Source organism: Cyprinodon tularosa, unplaced genomic scaffold (genome assembly GCF_016077235.1).
Source record: "Cyprinodon tularosa strain WSP-4 unplaced genomic scaffold, ASM1607723v1 ctg682, whole genome shotgun sequence".
Classification (NCBI taxonomy): Eukaryota; Metazoa; Chordata; class Actinopteri; order Cyprinodontiformes; family Cyprinodontidae; genus Cyprinodon; species Cyprinodon tularosa.
This window is the reverse complement of record NW_024039432.1, coordinates 144,394-162,460: the sequence shown is the minus strand read 5'-3', so window position 1 is coordinate 162,460 and position 18,067 is coordinate 144,394. Positions and strand designations below refer to the sequence as shown.

At 39.0% G+C, this 18,067-nt stretch overlaps 2 protein-coding genes and 1 long non-coding RNA gene across 3 annotated transcripts in view; 2 read left to right on the top strand and 1 right to left on the bottom strand.

Annotated features, from left to right (window-relative positions):
* Positions 1–2,635, top strand: part of trpm7 (transient receptor potential cation channel, subfamily M, member 7) — a 67,578-nt gene extending 64,943 nt beyond the window's left edge. Inside the window, exons 37-40 of the mRNA XM_038267737.1 lie at positions 227–432; positions 559–610; positions 709–815; positions 1,868–2,635. Coding sequence (XP_038123665.1) covers positions 227–432; positions 559–610; positions 709–815; positions 1,868–1,980 — 478 coding nt within the window. The 3' untranslated portion in view covers positions 1,981–2,635. The remainder of the gene's footprint in view (positions 1–226; positions 433–558; positions 611–708; positions 816–1,867) is intronic.
* Positions 2,636–5,707: 3,072 nt separating this feature from the next.
* On the top strand, positions 5,708–6,599 carry LOC119771627. Its single transcript, XR_005279171.1, has 4 exons — positions 5,708–5,886; positions 5,985–6,079; positions 6,233–6,309; positions 6,505–6,599. It is a non-coding gene; the product is annotated as an uncharacterized LOC119771627 (long non-coding RNA).
* Positions 6,600–13,500: 6,901 nt separating this feature from the next.
* bcl2l10 (BCL2 like 10) lies at positions 13,501–17,257 on the bottom strand. The gene is made up of 3 exons (XM_038267718.1): positions 17,111–17,257; positions 14,421–14,885; positions 13,501–13,758 (listed from the first exon to the last, which is right to left on the bottom strand). The coding sequence occupies exons 1-3, from the start codon at positions 17,255–17,257 to the stop codon at positions 13,636–13,638; spliced, it is 735 nt and encodes a 244-aa protein (XP_038123646.1). The 3' UTR covers positions 13,501–13,635.
* Between the last annotated feature and the right edge of the window lie 810 nt (positions 17,258–18,067).

Genomic DNA, 18,067 nt, shown 5'->3' with positions numbered 1-18,067 from the left:
GCAAACATTGTTTTTCTGGAAAGAAAAAATATATTTTGCTATTAAAGTTATTTTTTAAGGGAAATCATAATTGTCTAAAGGCTAAACCAGCAGAACAGTTTTTTTTAAAAATCTATAAACGGTGCATCCTTACTTTAACTTTCTCTGGAGGAAAGTTATTGTAACTTCCTCTGATCCTTACAATTATTGGCTGTCTGATTCGGTGAGCGTCCTTCTGTGTGTTCAGGTTTTTGGAGGTGTATTTGCTGTACTGCCATTCAGCTGGCCAGTGGTTTGCTATAGAAGAGTGCATCACCGGTGAGTTCAGGAAGTTCAATAACAACAACGGGGACGAAATCGTTCCCACCAACCTCCTGGAGGAAACCATGCTGGCCTTCAGCCACTGGACCTACGAGTACACCCGTGGAGAACTGCTGGTGCTCGACCTGCAGGGTGAGACAGGAAAACATGTAACGCCATTTTAGCCATTGCTAAAAAACAAAACTTGCATACTCTTTCAGATCTTGTTGTTTTTTTTTTATTGTCACTAATGCCGATTGTCTTTGGTACATCCTTCAGGCGTTGGAGAGATCCTGACCGATCCATCTGTTATTAAAAGTGGGGAGAAAGGGTGAGTGCTCTTACATCAAGTCTCGTCTTCTAATTTAACACTGAGCAAGTTAAAAGTGCTGTAATCTTCCTGCTGATGTTGCACACATGCATCTGCAGATCATATGACATGATATTTGGACCTGCCAACCTCGGAGACGATGCCATCAGAAACTTCCGTACTAAACACCACTGCAACTCCTGCTGTCGGAAACTCAAACTTCCAGGTAGAGATGGTTAAATACTACTAACGAGTAGTATTTTTTTCTTTCCCTGATGTGAAAGCTGATGTCAGAGGGCTCTGCCTTTAAAAACAGTCATTAAAGAACAGGTTGATTTCCAATATCAATATCCAATACCAATATATTTTCATTTTTTCCTCTAGGCTGATTAAACTGTTCATGGCATCTTTTAACTAATACTATGTAAATCCATGGTGGACAACAGGTGCAAACGTGCTGCTGTAAAAACGTGAGGCAAACTGCAAAATATCTCAGGACAAAAATGTGCACGCCAAATGAAATGGCAGCAAAAACGTACCATCTATAAAACGAATCCAATCAGTGGAAGAAAATGATGCAAATATTAAAAACGGCTAACTCACGCAACAAAGAGGAAATGCTCCAGACCACTAGAGGGAGTCAAACAAACAACAAACCATATTAGGCCAGTGTAACTTTTATATATTTATAACTATGATGTTAGTCTGTAATACTGTAAGAATGTGTATTTGAAAATAAAATGAGAAATAACGTTCATTTCTTCCTCCAACTTTATCTTTTAAAAAAGTCTGCGTTAAAGCCTGACTTCCTGTTTGTATGGAGGGTCTGGTCCGATTCAGTTCGGCTCTTTCAAGGGGTTTAGAGCACTTCTGTTTTGAGGATGAGGTTTTCTGCTGTTTTTACTATTTGCATCATTTTCTGTCACTTATCAGATCCTTTAGATTTTGGTTGCGGCATGTTTTATTTGCATTTGTTTTGATAATATTTTGGTGATTATGCATTTGTTTGCAGCGCTTTTCTTTTTGTGATGTGGAGTTTGCATCACGTTTTTGCAGATGGTTTAGTTTACTGCTTTGCAGCTGTTGGCCACTGGATGGATCAAAGCAAAAGACAAATTAAAAAAGCACTGCTGCTACTGAAGTAATTTTAGCATCTGCTCTTAAAACAGCTGATAGTTTGACTGGACAGGAAACTTGAATCACCGGATGCGTCTAATGTTTGTGATTCCTTACCTTTTATAAGTTTTAACACGTTTGATTTCACTTCTCTTTTCTCAGATCTAAAGAGGAATGACTACACACCAGATAAGGCTACCTTCCCACAGGATGACTCTCCCAGCTCAGGGGGCGGAGTCAAAGAGTCCCAACAATCAATGAAATTGATGCTGTGATCAGTAAAACACTTTGTGGGTGCGTTTGTGTAAAAGGACATTGCTTTTTTTGTTTTGTTTTTAATCTAATTTAAGTAAAGCCAAGGAGCGGGAAAGTGAAGCCACTGAACTGGAAGAATTGCCGCTGTGTTTTTCATGCATGCAGACTGTTGTGTATTTGTAGGTTCCACCAAGAGGATATGGAACATGTCTGCTTTCTTAATCTTTTGTTTTTAGACCAGGAGAGGCGAGGAGGGGAAGAGATTTTTAAAGGCACACCGTGGACTTCTTCCACCTGAAGAGTTGACACATGTGTTATTTGAAATGATTCCTCGGGCCAATATACAGCCATTGACACGATCAATGCTACAAGTAGGGCTCTACTCTTGAAATGATGCCTATGTAAGTTGTGAGAAGATGCACCGTCGTTGGCCAGGTCATGTGACCTGGAAAAACGTGTAGCTTTACGGCCACAGGCTCTTATATAGTCATGCAGCTAAGGCTTTAGCTCTACTATTTTTGTGCCTGCTCGACTACTCGTCACGGCTGAGGCACGGAAAGAGTTTAAACCTGAGGAGGCTAGAAAGAGAAAATGTGAAAGAGATCAAGGAAAAACAGGAGTCTGTCTTGGGAAGGAGTTTGTTCGTTGGCGCAGGCTGAAAGAAGAAGCCAGATGTAAAACAGATTCTCTTTTCTAAACTTTATTAGTCTGGTAAGTAAACACTTTGCTCCTAGTATACAGTATATAGCTTTGTTATTATTTTTGATGCTTAGTAGAAGCAAAATACGGGTGGAGAAAGCTAGCAGGCTACAAACAAAAGCTAACCAAGACGCCCCGTCCGACCCAGTGGCTGTTCACTGGAGCGCCGCCTCTGGTCCGCCGCATGGTCCGGCCTGCCCCGGTGGTGCTCTCCAGAGACGGGCAGAGTTCCAAGCTGAACCTCGACACCTACCCTTGTCCTCGACAAGCTGCGCTTCTGCCCAACCTCGTGTTAGAGTTCGCTGAGTCAAACCGTATCATCGTTGTTCTTTTATTGAGGATTACCAAACGTCCAGCATGCGCTTCCCATGGCAATTGGGACGTTTCTCAATATGTGTACTTGTGCGTTCTCATGTGCTTGTGTACTCGTTAAATCATCGGTCTCTGCCCTATTACTGTTCCAATTCACAAGACCAGCAGACCGAGAATGGACAAAGTCGCCAGATGTTGTTCCAGCCCCTCCCTCTTTACCCAGCATGCATCAGAGCAGACTCGTCTGTTCTTGAGATTGACAGTTGTCCCAGCATGCACTGCAGCAGCTTCCAGGTTAGCGCTCAAAGAGCTCAGAGTTTTAAGTTAAAAGTTCTCTTTTCTATTGCAATTCAATAATAGTACATTTAAGATCATTTGAGGTGAGAACATTATACTTTTAAGTTTCACTACATGGCCCATTTACTGATTTAATGGTTAATTTAAAAAGAAATTTCCAAAGTAGAGAGGACCGCGGCAAGCAGTGAACCTCTGAGTGGAACAGCAGCCAGGTCTAATGGTAGTCCGTCTGCAGCAGCCCTCTCTCTGCATAGCCGTGTGTGAACGACCTCTGGCTGCGATGGCGAGTTTTGTTTTATTTGGCAAAATGTTCATTTGAATTGAGTCTTTCTGACAATGTTCATTATTATTCCCCCCAGTAAATGAAAATAAGTCAGAATTTATTATTATCTAGAGACTATTAAAGCTGCAGTCTGTAACGTTGAGAAGAGAGCAGACTTCGACTGAAAATTTGAAGAAAAACAGGTTTCACGCCACTCCCCCGCCCTCTCTGCTTCACACTCATACCCTACCTCCAAGCTCCACCCCTCTCACAGCATCTGCGCGGCTACCGCATGCGACCAGAAGGGGGGGGGGGGGGGGATTCAGCGTGTGTGAGCTGTGATTGACACTCCATCAGACGCTCCTCTGGCTGTGATTGGTTGTTTTGACTCGTCCCGAATTATTCTTTCCAGATTGAAATACAGGCAGTAGGCGGTACCAATTGAAGCAGTTTTTTTCACAGGTTACATATCACATGTACTGCTGTCTGGGCATAGGGACAGTTTTAGCCAATATGACAAAACAGTGATTTTTAAAAACATACAGACTTCAGCTTTAATAACAGGAGGACAAAAGAAACTTCAGACTAGCCGAGCGTGTGGTGACATCATCAGTACGTTTCTGTTCCAATTGGGAGAACGTGAGCACACAGCATAAATATGGGTCAGAGTCCACACCTTCCTGTGTTCTTAGGAACATACTTGGCGAGGACACGAGTCCGTGCTCGCGTTCTTGTGAATTGAGAAACGGCCTCGGTGTCACCTGGATTACCTAAACCTGATGCTCTTTTATGATGTCATCACAGGTAGCCATTTGTAGTTTTAAAACATGCACAACATTAACACCACAGCCACTAGGGGCGCTAGACCTGAAAGTTACAGATCTAGCTCCCCTAGTGGCCAAGAGTTACACGATGTGCCTTTAAAATATTTTCTACACGTTTTTTGAACATGTATGCTAGATGTAAACTGGATAGATCAACAGGTACGGTGTTGTTGCAGAGGCTTTATTTTGAAAAGTTGCCTTGTTTTACCACAAAAAGTAAAAAGATCAAAACCAAGTGCATTTTCGATCTGTTACAGCAGCTTCGGAGGGCGGCCTACTGACGGCGAGTTGCTGCAACTTTGCAGATTGCCACCGGATCACCTTTTTTTTCTTTTTTTTTTTAATGTGTAAAAACTTTTATCTTTTTTGTCTTTTAGCTAATGATAAGAAATACACAAATCTCATTCTTGTAAAAAAAAAAAAAAAAGGATATATGGGCAGATTGCAATGCAACTTTTACCGGAAAGTGTATGTGAATTTATTGTATTGAAAGTGTCCATGAAAATATTGCTTTTTAGTTTTTGTTACAGAGGTACTATTGCTATATCTTTGTCATCAGCTATTGTATGAGCAAAATACAATCCAGTGTATCTTATAGATACAGTTAATGTGGCATGAGCTGAGCAGGTTTAACTATTTTATTCAGGGGAACTGATGAACACAAGGGTATTACTGTATAAATTTTTTACTGAATATCATTTTAAACAAATAAAATGTCAAACATCCCAATCAGACTTAAAAATTATTTATTTGTTTTATTTTCTTAAACTGAGGTGTCTTATTCTACTATATAAGCATTAAAAATGTCCTTCAATACTTTAATTATTCTTTTAACTAGATGTTTCACCTGCTGATCACCGGTTATGGCTGCATAAGGGCAGGTTTCCCAGCAGTCGTTTATTTATTTTTTGTTTTTTAAGTTGGGTACAATATTTTTTTAAACAAGACAATTGTTTATACGTTATGGTGTTTCTGTTTCTACTGACTAACCTATGCATTTATACAAACATGCAAATTTTAGCTCTGCTATTTAGTTACCAAACCTGTAAAACTCTGGGTTATGAATGAGCTTTTAAAATATCTGGATGCTCGCAGGAGGAGACAATGGATCCGTTGTGTTCTGCAGCCCATCTTTGAAATTTCGGGCTGGTATTTGAATCTGCCAACAATGCCTTCTGCCGCGGCTCCTGTGATCGCCCGTGCACCTGTTTAATTATACGCAGGTGCTCATCTGTGAGCTCCGCTGTAGATGTGAGAGATTTGCATTTCTGAAGTCAAAGGCAATGCTTCTTTGCCTTAGTCAAATACTGCCACTAAGAGCCTGGCTGGTTGAAGACATGCCAAATAAGCGTGGGTGGTTTATAAAAGCAGAGTGAGGTTGCACTCCAGCCTCCAGCAGGCGTGGCTTACTGTCTGATATAGAAATTTTCTCTTAACATCTCATTCCTCTCATCTAAGCTGTAAGTTAACAGGAACTCATACTCTTCTCAGCCCCACTGCTAAACCATGGCAACTGTCACCATTGAGTACTGGTAAGTAGATTGTTTTTTCCCCACTTCCTCTTCTTTCAAAAAGTCATGCAATTTTAAATTTTTAGTTGCACATATCTGTTTTTTTTTTTTTTTTTAAGTAAAGACTGAAGTTATGCATACCGCTACCAGGAATTAGCTGGAGTTCTCCGGCAGATTCCTGGTATGAAGGTAAAGGGAGTCACTGGGAAGCCAGGTAGGCTGCATTTTCTTTTTTTTCCCCTCAGAATATCAGAAAAGCTTTATTAAAAAATAAAATAAAATATGGAAATAAAACTTTGAGATGACTCCTGTGCAGACTAATTTGTCTAACAGGCAGCTTAATTTTGACTTTTCTTTTTCACCACAGACAGCTTTGAGGTGTCACTGGGGGATGAGCTGATTTACTCGAAGCTGGAGACTAAACAGTTTCCAGATGTTGAACAGGTTAATAAACTTGCTTTTCAAAAATACTTCAACATTTAAGTCCTCTCTAGGAACTGCCTTTGCTGACAGATTATCTAACTTCTGTTTTGGATACCAAAAGTGTTATGTTTTTTTTTTTTTTAGGTAGATGTGTATTTGAACTTTACAGAAACTGAGTCTCACTTGTAAACCTTTTTTCGTGTTTTATCTGATCAGCTGGCAGCGAAGGTGAGGGAGAAGGTTCCTGGAGGAAACGCCAAGAGCAAATCCAAAACAAAGAGGAAATGTGCTCTCCAGTAAAAAGAAAAAAATTTACTTGTCTGCGCGTCTTGAATATGAAAATTGGTTTTAAGATAAAAAACATTTAAAAAAACAGGACACAATCATAAGTGTTTAAATGAAAAGATCTAAAATGGCTTTAGATAAATCAGAAATGTAGATTTTTAAGTAGTTCTCAGGGTCCTGGGGCTGATCTATGCTTCTATATATGAATGCACACACCTAAAACTCATGTGGTGTGTGCACGATGCAAGGCAAGAAGCTTTTCAGCTGCCTGCACCCTGCAGATCTGCTTCAATGCCATCCGAGCTACGAGAACTGGCAGAAAATAGAATCTTGATGACGATTTGTATATATTTGGGGCTTTTTTGTTTACATTACTAAACAGAAGCTTCTGGTATGTGTGGGAGTTTTAATATCTCCTTAGAGTCTGTAATCCTGACTCTTGGGAACATTTACTTTATCTTTGCAAGACATATGTAATGTTTTTATGATTCATTAAAATATCTAATTAATATCCGTTTTCCACTGACAAAGGATAATTATGGAGCAGCAATAAAAACATAAAATCATACCCTTATTAGATTTTCTATTTGACCCAAGGTCATGGTTGAACTCTAACCTCGTCTCTGACCTGCCTGTGTTCCCACAGGGTTGTACTCTTGGAAAATAAGCTGCAAAGCTGAAAAACATGTTTTTCAGATTATGTGTCACAAATCACATGGGGCACAATAAAGCCTGGGAGCATAAAACCAACCAGTACTATACTTTTTTTTTTTTTTATGACAGAAAACTTTTATTTGCACATCCTTAAAGCAATATTTATGTGTTATAATATTCTCCTTAAGATAGATAAAGTAGATGGAAACCACTGATTTGTTGGTTTCTTAGCTGAAGGAACTGGTAGCATTACACATCTACATAACATTTAGAAATCAGTATCATATTCTTACAAGTTTTAAAATTGGTTTTACTTATTTTAGTCGGTAAATAATATTTTTTTTTCTTCCTCGCCACTTAAATTTATAATTGTCCTTGTTTTTATTTGTCCCGTCTTCATGCTAAGCTACACTAACGTGCAGCTTTTTGTTTTTTTTCCCACTTTAAGTCACTGTTTTAAATGTCAAATATACCATACATTTCTTTTTGCACCGGATGTAAGACTTATACATATGTATATGTTATGCTAGCCTGGGTTTTTCTCTATTGACTTATGCTTAACATCGGAGTATTTGGGTATAATTAATGCCAGATATGTCTTCTTTTTTTTTTTTTGGATGGGGTATTTATAAAGTCTCCTCACAACATGAACAAGTGTAAAATAGTGAAAAGTGCTAAATCATAAACCCCCTTTTTTTTTTTTTCTCCAAACCTTGTACTGTTGCGCATTTTCTAATGGCTCAATAAAACGTGGCTGAAACTCTGCTTCTCATGTTTGTCTTTTTAATCACACAGTAACCAGGAACTAAGGCTCTCAAGGGAAGCTTTGTGGTCAGACGTGTTCTGATTTAAAGATACAACTGATAAGTAAAGATCTGTAGTAAAAGATCAGCCATCTATACACATTTAAAAAAAAAAAGGCAGAGCATTTTTTTTTGCGTCAGATAATCCCTGACGGTCATCCTCTGGTGCAATCCTCGTCGCTCACCAGCATACATTGAGTACCCGGTTGTAGCCGCCTCCTGTTGCCTCAAAAACCACCTTGATTGTTTGCATCAATATTTCTAAATCTTTGCCACAGATTCTGCTTCACATGGACGTTACCTCATAAAGTTCCGTGCTTCCCGTATACAATCATGCCACATTCAAAGTCACTTAAAACACTTTTTATTCTCAATCCTGATGCTCTTTCAAGTTTAGCTCTCTTTGTGTCTAGATGCTTAAATGTATCCAGTTAGCAGGTGATTGGATTCATTTACTCTACATAAGGAGTGAAAATAGGTAATTCCAAAAAATTAATTCCAAAACTAAGATTTTTTGTTTTGTTTTTGCTGCCATCTACACCTCTGTTTATAGATGTTGAAGATCAGCCTGTTTTTTTTCAGTGTAGTCCTGTTTCTCTGACCGTGACTGGCTGAATGTGCTCTCTTCATCCTCTGACATGGCATTTGGCTCGGAGCTCGTCTGCCTGGCTGTGTGTTTCCTGGACGGGGTCGCCTTTAACAGTTGCTTTTTCTATCTCTGCTTCTGTCTCCTCGTATCACAGTCAGCCTCAGCAGATGGCCGCTCACACTGAGCCTGGTTCTACTGGAGGTTTCTTCCTGTTAAAAGGGAGTGTTTCCTCTCCACTGTCGCTACAAGCATGCTTAGTGTGAGGGATTGAGTCAAAGAATCGATGCAATCAGCTGGTTTTCCTTAGATCGAAATCTTTGAATCAATCTGACATGAGTATCTGGTAAACTTTGGATCTGTTTTGTTTTCAGTTAAAAGGTCAGGGAAAAAGTCAAAGGGACTCTCCTTAAAATCAGATCCTCCATGTAGGATGTGCTTGGAGGCATCAGGAACCACCTCAGCTGACTCCTCTTTGTGGAGGAGCAGCAGCTCTGCTCTGAGCACCTCCAGGATGGCCAAGCTCCTCATCCCATAATGGAGTGCCCTCCCAAGTCTTTTATAATTTCTGTTAATCCTTTTCAGATAAGAATTGTTTAATCTGAACGATTAGTTTAAAAAAAAAAAGTAAAATATGTTAACGGGGCTTTTTTAAACTTTTAAATGCCATTCAAAGATGGTCACCTCAACATGCATTCGGAAAGTTGTCCCTTTCAGCTTCCTCCTGTCTGTGCCTGGGAGAGACCGTTAAACCTCGGCTTACATTGTTGAGTGCAAACAACTATGTAGTGTAAGTATTATATAAATTTAAAACTTGGAAACAAAGTCCAGTGGATTGTTTTTTTTTAACTTTTTTGGAAAAGTGTAAATCATTTAATGCGGTTTCTCTGACTAGAAAAGGGCTGTATAAATTTACCATTTAACCGTGGAAGGCTTCAAATGAATAAGTTCTGTAAACCTGAAGAGATCTGTCAGCTGTTTGTCATATACTTTTAGGGTTGCCGTGTGGACTGAAAGTCAACAAACAGGAAGCCACATCACAGCCAGTCATAGCTCGTTCTGCTTTACAGAATGGAGAACCGTTTCAAAGTGAGTAAGAAGCAAAACTGGTTTGTGATCTACAGGAAATGAGCCATTTCAGAACTGCAGGTCTCCACTATGGTCTGTTCACCTCAACATGCCCTAACTTAGCATGCTATACCAACACCTCAGCTGTCAGAATCTCCCAGCTGCAAGTTTCCTTCAAGAATATTTCATCGAACAGACTCTTTGACTCCGCCTACTTCAGACACAAACTCTTACATCTGTGGTTGTTATCTAGTCATGCTCTGTTTCTCACAGATAACTCCAGACTATAGTTTAAGTGCTATACATAATTCTGATCTGCTAAATAAGTATTAATCATTTAAATGCGATCAATCAGTAGAGGTCTTTGTATTTAAGTAATTAGTTTGATACTTAGAGGAGTGATACTACCTTTTTTGGTTGATTTAACCATTTTTTATAATAAATGTATGTCTTCCTGATTTTGGGCTTTACTTTTGCTCCTGAAGTGACCTGCACATATCTGAGAAATTAATAAAGCCTTGTATTGGGCCTAAATGTTAAAAACAACAAAGAAATTTATAATAAACATGAGTAAATATGTCTTTTTTGGGGTAATTATGCAAAAACACTGACTTTGAATCATAAAGTCCCATGTCCCATAAGATTAAATAATTGAACAAATGCCTGGTTAAATATTTAATTTGATTAAATGTCTTTTTCTTTCTGTTTTTTCTGTCAATACTTTGAAAGATGGGGATTCAGCAGAGATGTCCTGATGCCCTAAAACAGTCTCCTGAAGGTTTCCATTCTTTTCCATCACCTTACTTGACTTTCATTCCCAGGGAAGTGTTTTTTTTAAAGAGAATTTAAAGAAAGAAATAAAGCAACACAATCTTAAGTGGATAAAACTTGTTGATTTGATGAAGAGCAGCTCCTTGGTTCAGTGGGTTCTCTCTTCAGTCTATTGTCTGTCTAGTTTTCTCCTTATTTTGCACAAACTCAGCAGTTTTGGGCTCCCAGTGCTGATGTCATTATGCGTGACTGCTTATTCAGTCTGTCGTGTGGACATGTTGACAGACCAAGACCAAAAGAGAACTGTTCTTTTTGTTTGACGTTTACAAAGCCATTCCCAAACAAAGGTTCAGGTTATTTTTTGTTTCTTACTAGAATTTTTACTAGAAAACACAAGAAGCTGTTCATGTTCTGAAATTCAACCTACCAGGAGCAGCCCTGAATGAGACGTTTTCACATGCATCACACCACCCTTTTGCTCATAAATGTTTGTTTGGGCTGTGACTGCGATGCAGGATTATGGGATTTGTTTAAATCAGAAGTAGAGCAGCAACGGTCTTTTGTTAGAGAAATGAATATGTCAGTAAATATTGGCCAATGTTAATATGGATATCATCCCAGTTGTTCATATTGATGCATCCCTGTAATAAAAACAAAAGCCTGCCACACATTTAAGATTTTTAACTGGAGAAAATGTGAATATGTCTCCTCCCACCTACTGGAACATCATATCTCCTCCCACCTCTTACACTCCCCGCCGGTAAGGGGTGCCTTTGTCTCCTGAGGCACTGATGCCTCTCTAGGTGTGGGGATCAATCCTGGGTCTCCTGAGCCTGTTGGGTTGGGCCCCTCTGGAGTTGGCCCCCTGGTGCTCTCTGTTGGGTGCGGCCATCCCTTTGTCTGCCCAGTTATTTGGGACGGCTTTAGATGTCTGGGCCTCTGGTCGCCTCCTTATTGATCCTGGGCCCTGCAGGGCGGGTCTGGGGCCGCCCACACCTGCTATTAAGCATATTTTCCCTCTAAAGAATCCTTGTAAACTCTGTATACAATAGCATGCTCATGCATACATACCTCAGGTGTGTGGTACTAGGGGTTCATGGATACACACTAATACTAAATACTAATGCAGCTACAGATATATACTATCCTGAACAATAATATTGTGTGCTGTAATCAAATGTTTTTCTTTCCACACACATGTACAGGCTGGATATCTAAGGGATACTCGCTGCTCTTGAAGCTAGTTTATTAATTTGGCTGTTCTCTGTTTCTCATGCAGGTGCGGAACCAGACTTCTAGACGTTACTGTATATCTTCCTTATTTTGCTTTTTTGGGGAGGTTAAGCATTTTTCTCTCTCCCCTTAATCGTTATCCCCTCTCCGTTTCTCACCTCCCATTCTGTCTTCATGTCCTTTGATTACGAATTTATTCCCTAAATAATCAATACTTTTTTATATATAATTGCCAAGTGGAACCTTATAGCAACAAAAATACTGGCCTGCTTACAAAAGCAAATCTATTGAGCTCTGATCTACAAACATTCCCAGAGCTATACGGGTAAAACAGGACACCCAAAAAATAAATAAAAATTGTGATGCTGAATGTGTTTTATTCTTTTGCTATGTTCATTTCCTCGCCAGCTGCTGTATTAGTTAACGCCTTACTAAGGTTAGCAGGAGGTTTAGATGGGAGGAAGTAAAGGGGCCACTGCTGCTTCGAAGCTGAATGTGCCTGTGAAGATAGTGAGCTGATAACACCATTGTGCCAAAGCGTTCGTAAGCCGATATATTCAGACCCTGTAATGTTTCCTTCCTCATTATTCCATCTTGCTTTGCATTTCTCTGATTAAAATCAGCATTCTCAAAAATAGAGGAAGAAACCCCAAACCCACGCAGCATCTTAAGCTCAGCTCCTCTGTTTGCTCTTAAAAACTACTTCCCATTTTGCTCTGCATTTAGTAAAGAAATTAAAAACTGCGTATTAGAGCACCAATGACCTAATTTCCTGAGGGGGACAACTTGGCCTTTGCTTTATGGCCCCCCGGTGGTAAAGACTGGTTATACACTGGAGTCAAATATTGGATGAATGAGATTCTCTGCAAACACAAGAAGATAATGTGGATCTGGTTTGATCTGGTTACAGCCAATTTCCTTCAGGCAGTAAAATACCTGCTATGTCGCAGAGGGACAGTTCTCTGCATTTTGTTTCTAAACATTCGGGATGTTTGTGCTGCAATGCCTCCAGCAACATTTAGCAAAGCAAAATGTAAGTCAGATGCCACTTTTTAAACTGACATAAAAAACATTTAGCTAAAAACTGCTAAATATATTGATTGCTTATTGTAGCCAGGTTTCTGTGTGCATGATATACCCAGATATTCTGATTCAGGTCTGTTCAGCTCCATCCGTTTTACTATCTTACTGCAACTGAAGCCCTGTGCTGTTCAGGATGCGTCTGCACGTGAAGGGAAAAGGTTCATTCATGTTCTCAGACACTGGCTGTTAGAAGAACCAAAAAATAAATAAATCCAGAGTCAATGTTCACAATTCATTTTATAAAAAAAACAAAACAAAAAAAACTCCAATAAATATCACAAAATAGTTTTGTTTTTTTTGGAGAGGGGAATGTCACAGATGGGATTATTTAAATGTGCCTGATTGGTCGCTGGTTATGAAATATTTCACTAAGTCGTAGCACCACTCTCAGGTCATCTTTACAGCTCTGCTGACCTTGTTAATCAGTTCATAAAATAAAACAAAATGCAGAACAAAAATCAGCAAAGGGGCACTTTCTTTTTTTTCATATAAATATATTAATTTACACAAACTATAATGTATTTATCACAAACAACTAATGTAAAGACAGATCATTTAAAATCTAAACCCAGGTCTGTGATGAATTAAGAGAATTTTAGCTGCACAGCTGGGAAACTAAATCAGGACTTTTGTGCTTCAGTTATTAAAGATATGCAAACAGATGTTAGTTGTGACATTTCAAAAAGGCAATCTAACAGGTTTACAATCTTTAGGAACAAGCAACAGTGTGTCATTATCCATGCTTGTAGAGAGTCAACCCTGAATTCACTACAGGTTCAACTTGTGTTGCAGCATCGACGTTACAATTCAGAGATTTTCATCGAGTGGACGAACAGAGAACTTCTAATAGACGGCGAAGTCCGACTAGCGCACCAGGAGGAAGGTGAGTCCAGCGATGCCGACTCCGGCAACAGCAACCAGTGCCGTCTTCATGGAGGAGTCCTGGCTAACTTCTCTGGCGTTGCGGGCGTAGTTACAGAACCCATCCTGAAGGAGGAAGGAAGAAAAAAAATAAAATCATTAAATTTGAAAGGCTGGAAGGTATCTAGGGCAATCAAAATGGCTTTATAACCAGAATATGTTTAACAATACAGTGCAACTTTAAGTTTTAACGCAACTTTGTCAGTTTTAACGCAGAGCGTGACTGCAGCTGCTTCTAGCTGCAGGTGATGAACAGCTAGATGTTTTTCTGGTCATACAACGCTGCCTTTCAATATAAAGAAGAGACGGCATTCAATGCAGCTTAGACTGTTACCACACAGTCCATCTGGTTGAGCTGGTTGGGCGTCTGTTGGAGCCAGCTGCTCCACAGAGGAGGGGGAAGTGTCTGTGTGTGTTTGTTTGGTGTTAAGCAATCCATTCATAAAAAGAAGCCATTCAGCTTTTGTTGTATAGAGTGTATTAATGTGTAATGTTTTAAACTTTGTGTTGCAGCGTGACATCCTGTAAAATTGTTCAACTGTATTGATTTTGTCATTCCCCTTGTTGGAATGGTTGGTTAGTTAAAAAAAACAAAACAGGAAATAAACAGAATCGTATCAAACCAGCTGCTTTTCAAATGTTAGTGTTTTGAAATGCCTCCTGAAACACCCATCCTGCCTTTATCTGCAGATTTATCCTTGTTTTTCCTCCCAGCGTTACAAACTTACCCATCCATTATTTTCCTGCAGCCAGTCTTTTTTGTGCGTCTCCAGATAATCGGCGATGGTCTCTGCCAGCGCCCGGCAGCTTACGGGCTCCGTTTGCAGTTCCTGCTGCCTCCCAGGATCCAGCCCCGGGTTTTTGCTCGTTTGCTCCTGCAGCTGTCTGGCCAGCACGCCGGCAAAGGTAAAGAGGGATACGACCCTCCCCCAGTTAAAGAGTCCGTCCCCCACCATCTCGTCCATCACCTTCCTGAGGCTGGAGCAGAGGTCCGTCCCGCTGTGCCTCAGGAAGCTCTGGGCCAGGGTGTGGAAACGAGCCTGGTGCTGGGTCTCCATATCCTGGGCCAGGCGCCTCATGGCAGCGGCGGGCTCACTGGGAGGTGGCGGGGCTGGGAGCGGGCTGGAGCAGCGCAGGCGCATGTAATCCTCTGCGACAGCCACGGTCTCTTTCCACAGCCCACAGGACATTTTCTAAGAGAAAAACAAAAATTAAGTTATTTTGCTCATTTCTATATTGTTTTTTATTAATAATTGATGGAAAAAGGTGCTTTTAACGAACATTTTCAAAGAATGTAAACCAAGGGAAGCTAAAACTGACAGGAGAAGCTTTCTTATCTAAATGTATAGATAATCTAATTATCTCCTGTTATACCAAGTTTAAGAGTCTATATACTAGATTAGATTATGAAAACGGATTAATCTGATTTTACCAGCCAAAGTCTGAACATCAGAACATCAGTTTTTTTTTTATAAAATTCCAGAATGACGTCCACCAATCAAATGGCCACATATCAGAATTTCCCCAAACTAACTCTGACCAATGATGAGCAAAAGTCAAATGCTAAAAACTTTCATTGTAATGGTTTCTGCTTCCAAACTATCATCTCCCACCATTTTAACCAATAAACATATTGCCTAGTAGCAGAGGTGTCAAGTAACAAAGTACATATACTTTGTTACTGTACTTAAGCACACGTTTTAGGTATGTATCCTTTACTCCATTATTTATTTTTACTCCTACTTCTGACTTCTACTCATTACATTTTCACACAAATATCTGTACTTTCTATTCCTTATATTTTATATATATAAAACAAACGTTACTCGTTACTCTTGGCTTCGGTTTAATGTTTAAAAAATATTTCCCGTCATGTGCGCCATCCAATGCAGATCATTGGCTCCATCCACATCTAGTGAAAACAAGTGTGACTGGATGAGTCAGAACGCAAACACTCATTGGTTATCTAAAGGAAATCATCAGAAGCAAGCAGGTGTTCTTCAAACTGTAAACATGAATTGTCTATGCCATGCTACAATGTAGGATTCAGAAAAAGATGTTGAGATGTCTGAAAGGTCGGCCCTATCTCAAAGAATTTTTAGAAATAGTAGAAAAATTAGCTTTAAATTCATATAGTGGCATCTGGCTGTTTTTTTAAAGGTTACTTTATACTTTAAGTAGATTTTGGAGCACATACTTTTTCACTTTTACTTGAGTAAAGAGGTTAAGTTGATACTTAAACTTTTACCAGAGTGTTTTTAAACTGCAGTATCTATACTTCTATTTAAGTAACAAATGTGTGTACTTTTGACACCACTGCTTGTTAGTGAGGGAATAATTACAAGCAAAAATATGAAAACATTTGGCCGATTAATATATCCAATATTAACCTTGTAGTTATGTCTGATATTTATGTGTATTATACATTTTCCTTCCTTTTAGAAACTGTAAAACAGACCACAGTGCTGACATTGCATCTTTAATTTAGTTAATGACATGATTAAAAAACACCACAAGACCAATCCACACAATAGCTGATGTATAAATTAGGAAATGTCTGGTAAATTACTCATTTTCTTTCAATTCAACCACCTTAAAAAAAGTAATTTCTTTCCTTTTTGTGTGTTAATATGATTTAAATTGAGAATATTAAAAAATTAAATAGAAATCAGTGACTCAGGAAAAGCCTGAATGAAGCATCTGGATAGAGAGCCTTTAAAGAAGAATAATCTAGAACAGTTGCTGCCATTTTCCCATCATAAAATGATGAAAGTGGAGGAAATAAAAGTAGAAAAGGTTGTATTTCAGTGATGCATCAGGTCAGCTGACAGATCCACTCATTCATCAGGAGGAAGAACTGATAACTGAGCTGCTTCACCTCATTTTCCTTCCATACAGAAAGTAAAAATAGAACATGACTCAAAGTGGAAGCGGATATTTTCGGACCTCGTGAAATTTTACTCAAATATTCAACCGTTCCGTGACTAAAACGGCTCCTAAGAGGAGGATAAAGAAACGGTTAGCTGGGTGTCGGTGGTCAGAGGATCACTGGCAGCCATGGCTTCATGGAGCCGAAAAGAACAAAAAATAAGCCGGTGATTCCCAGAACAGACTGGAAACAATTTAATAAATATATTTCGTTTCAAAGTACAGGACAGTGTTAAACCTAAGAGTTTTAGGAGAATATAAGCAGCGAACTCAAAATAGTTAGAGCCGCTGTCTTCTTCTACTGTCAGCCAGCGATGCAATGGAGAACACAAAGGGCCGCTCACACCGGGGACTAACTTAGCCTCATCACCCACCCTCCGCCGCATCTCTCCGCGGCACAAACACCTTTAAATGGGTCCCTCTCTTATGTCTAAAAGAGATTGTAATATTCCAATAAAATAGAGTGTTTTGTTTAATCGTAAAGGCTTACCCTCCCAGTGATATGTGACGGCTCTCTGCACATCCAGACGGCGGAAGGAGAACCTCGCACGGTGCCGCTTCCGCTCCAGCCGGCGGCGCATTTATCTCTTAGCTCCGCCCACAGTTTCCGGTCTGCGGGTAACCCCCCTGCTTCCATTATACTTTGGAGCCGTCAACGGGTGGAAATGTTCTTCTCAAAATCATGATAATAATAACAATGATTAAAATCGTCATCTGGTTAAAGGAACTTTGCTTTCTCTGACTATAATAGGAATTAAAATAGGATTTTTTATTTCAGACAATTTTGACAAACATCAATAAATAAATCAACAAAATACACACAAAATATACTTATTAACACCAACAAAACCAAACACCAATTTTCAAACTAACTAAATTTATCTGAACATAAATAGAAAAAAACGTTCACCAAATAAACCTACCGGTATCTACAACCAGAGAAATTATATTGATTAATGAAAATTGTCTGAAAAGGGCTATGAAGAAGTAAAAGTAATTTTTCGTACCCCTCTCAATCTAATTGCATGTCTAATTGCACACATTATTTATATATATATATATATATATATATATATATATATATATATATATATATATATATATATATATATATATATATATATATATATATATATATATATATATATATATATATATAATTTATTTATTTTTTCTTCTTTTTTAACAGTGTCTTGTCTGGCAATGTGGCAATAAGATTAATAGTAATAACTGTCTTGATGCCAAAAAGAGCCCAACAGATTTTACTTTCACAAGTGGAGCAGTACGGCTATTGCCATAGTGTTCCGCTTGATTCATGCATATAAATTGCTTTATTATAATTATTAGTTTTATAGATTATATGGACACTGCAATGTAAGTAGAACAGGAACGGAAAAACAGAAAAAAAGAAGGAAAGATTAAATAAAGAGGAGATAATAAAAGGGAG

Coding starts and splice junctions, on each gene's coding strand:
- bcl2l10 (XM_038267718.1), bottom strand. CDS start 17,257: ATGGAAGCAGGGGGGTTACCCGCAGACCGGAAACTGTGGGCGGAGCTA. Junction 14,886..17,110: donor CGTCACATATCACTGGGAGG/GTAAGCCTTTAC, acceptor TTTTTCTCTTAG/AAAATGTCCTGTGGGCTGTG. Junction 13,759..14,420: donor TGCAGGAAAATAATGGATGG/GTAAGTTTGTAA, acceptor TTCCTCCTTCAG/GATGGGTTCTGTAACTACGC.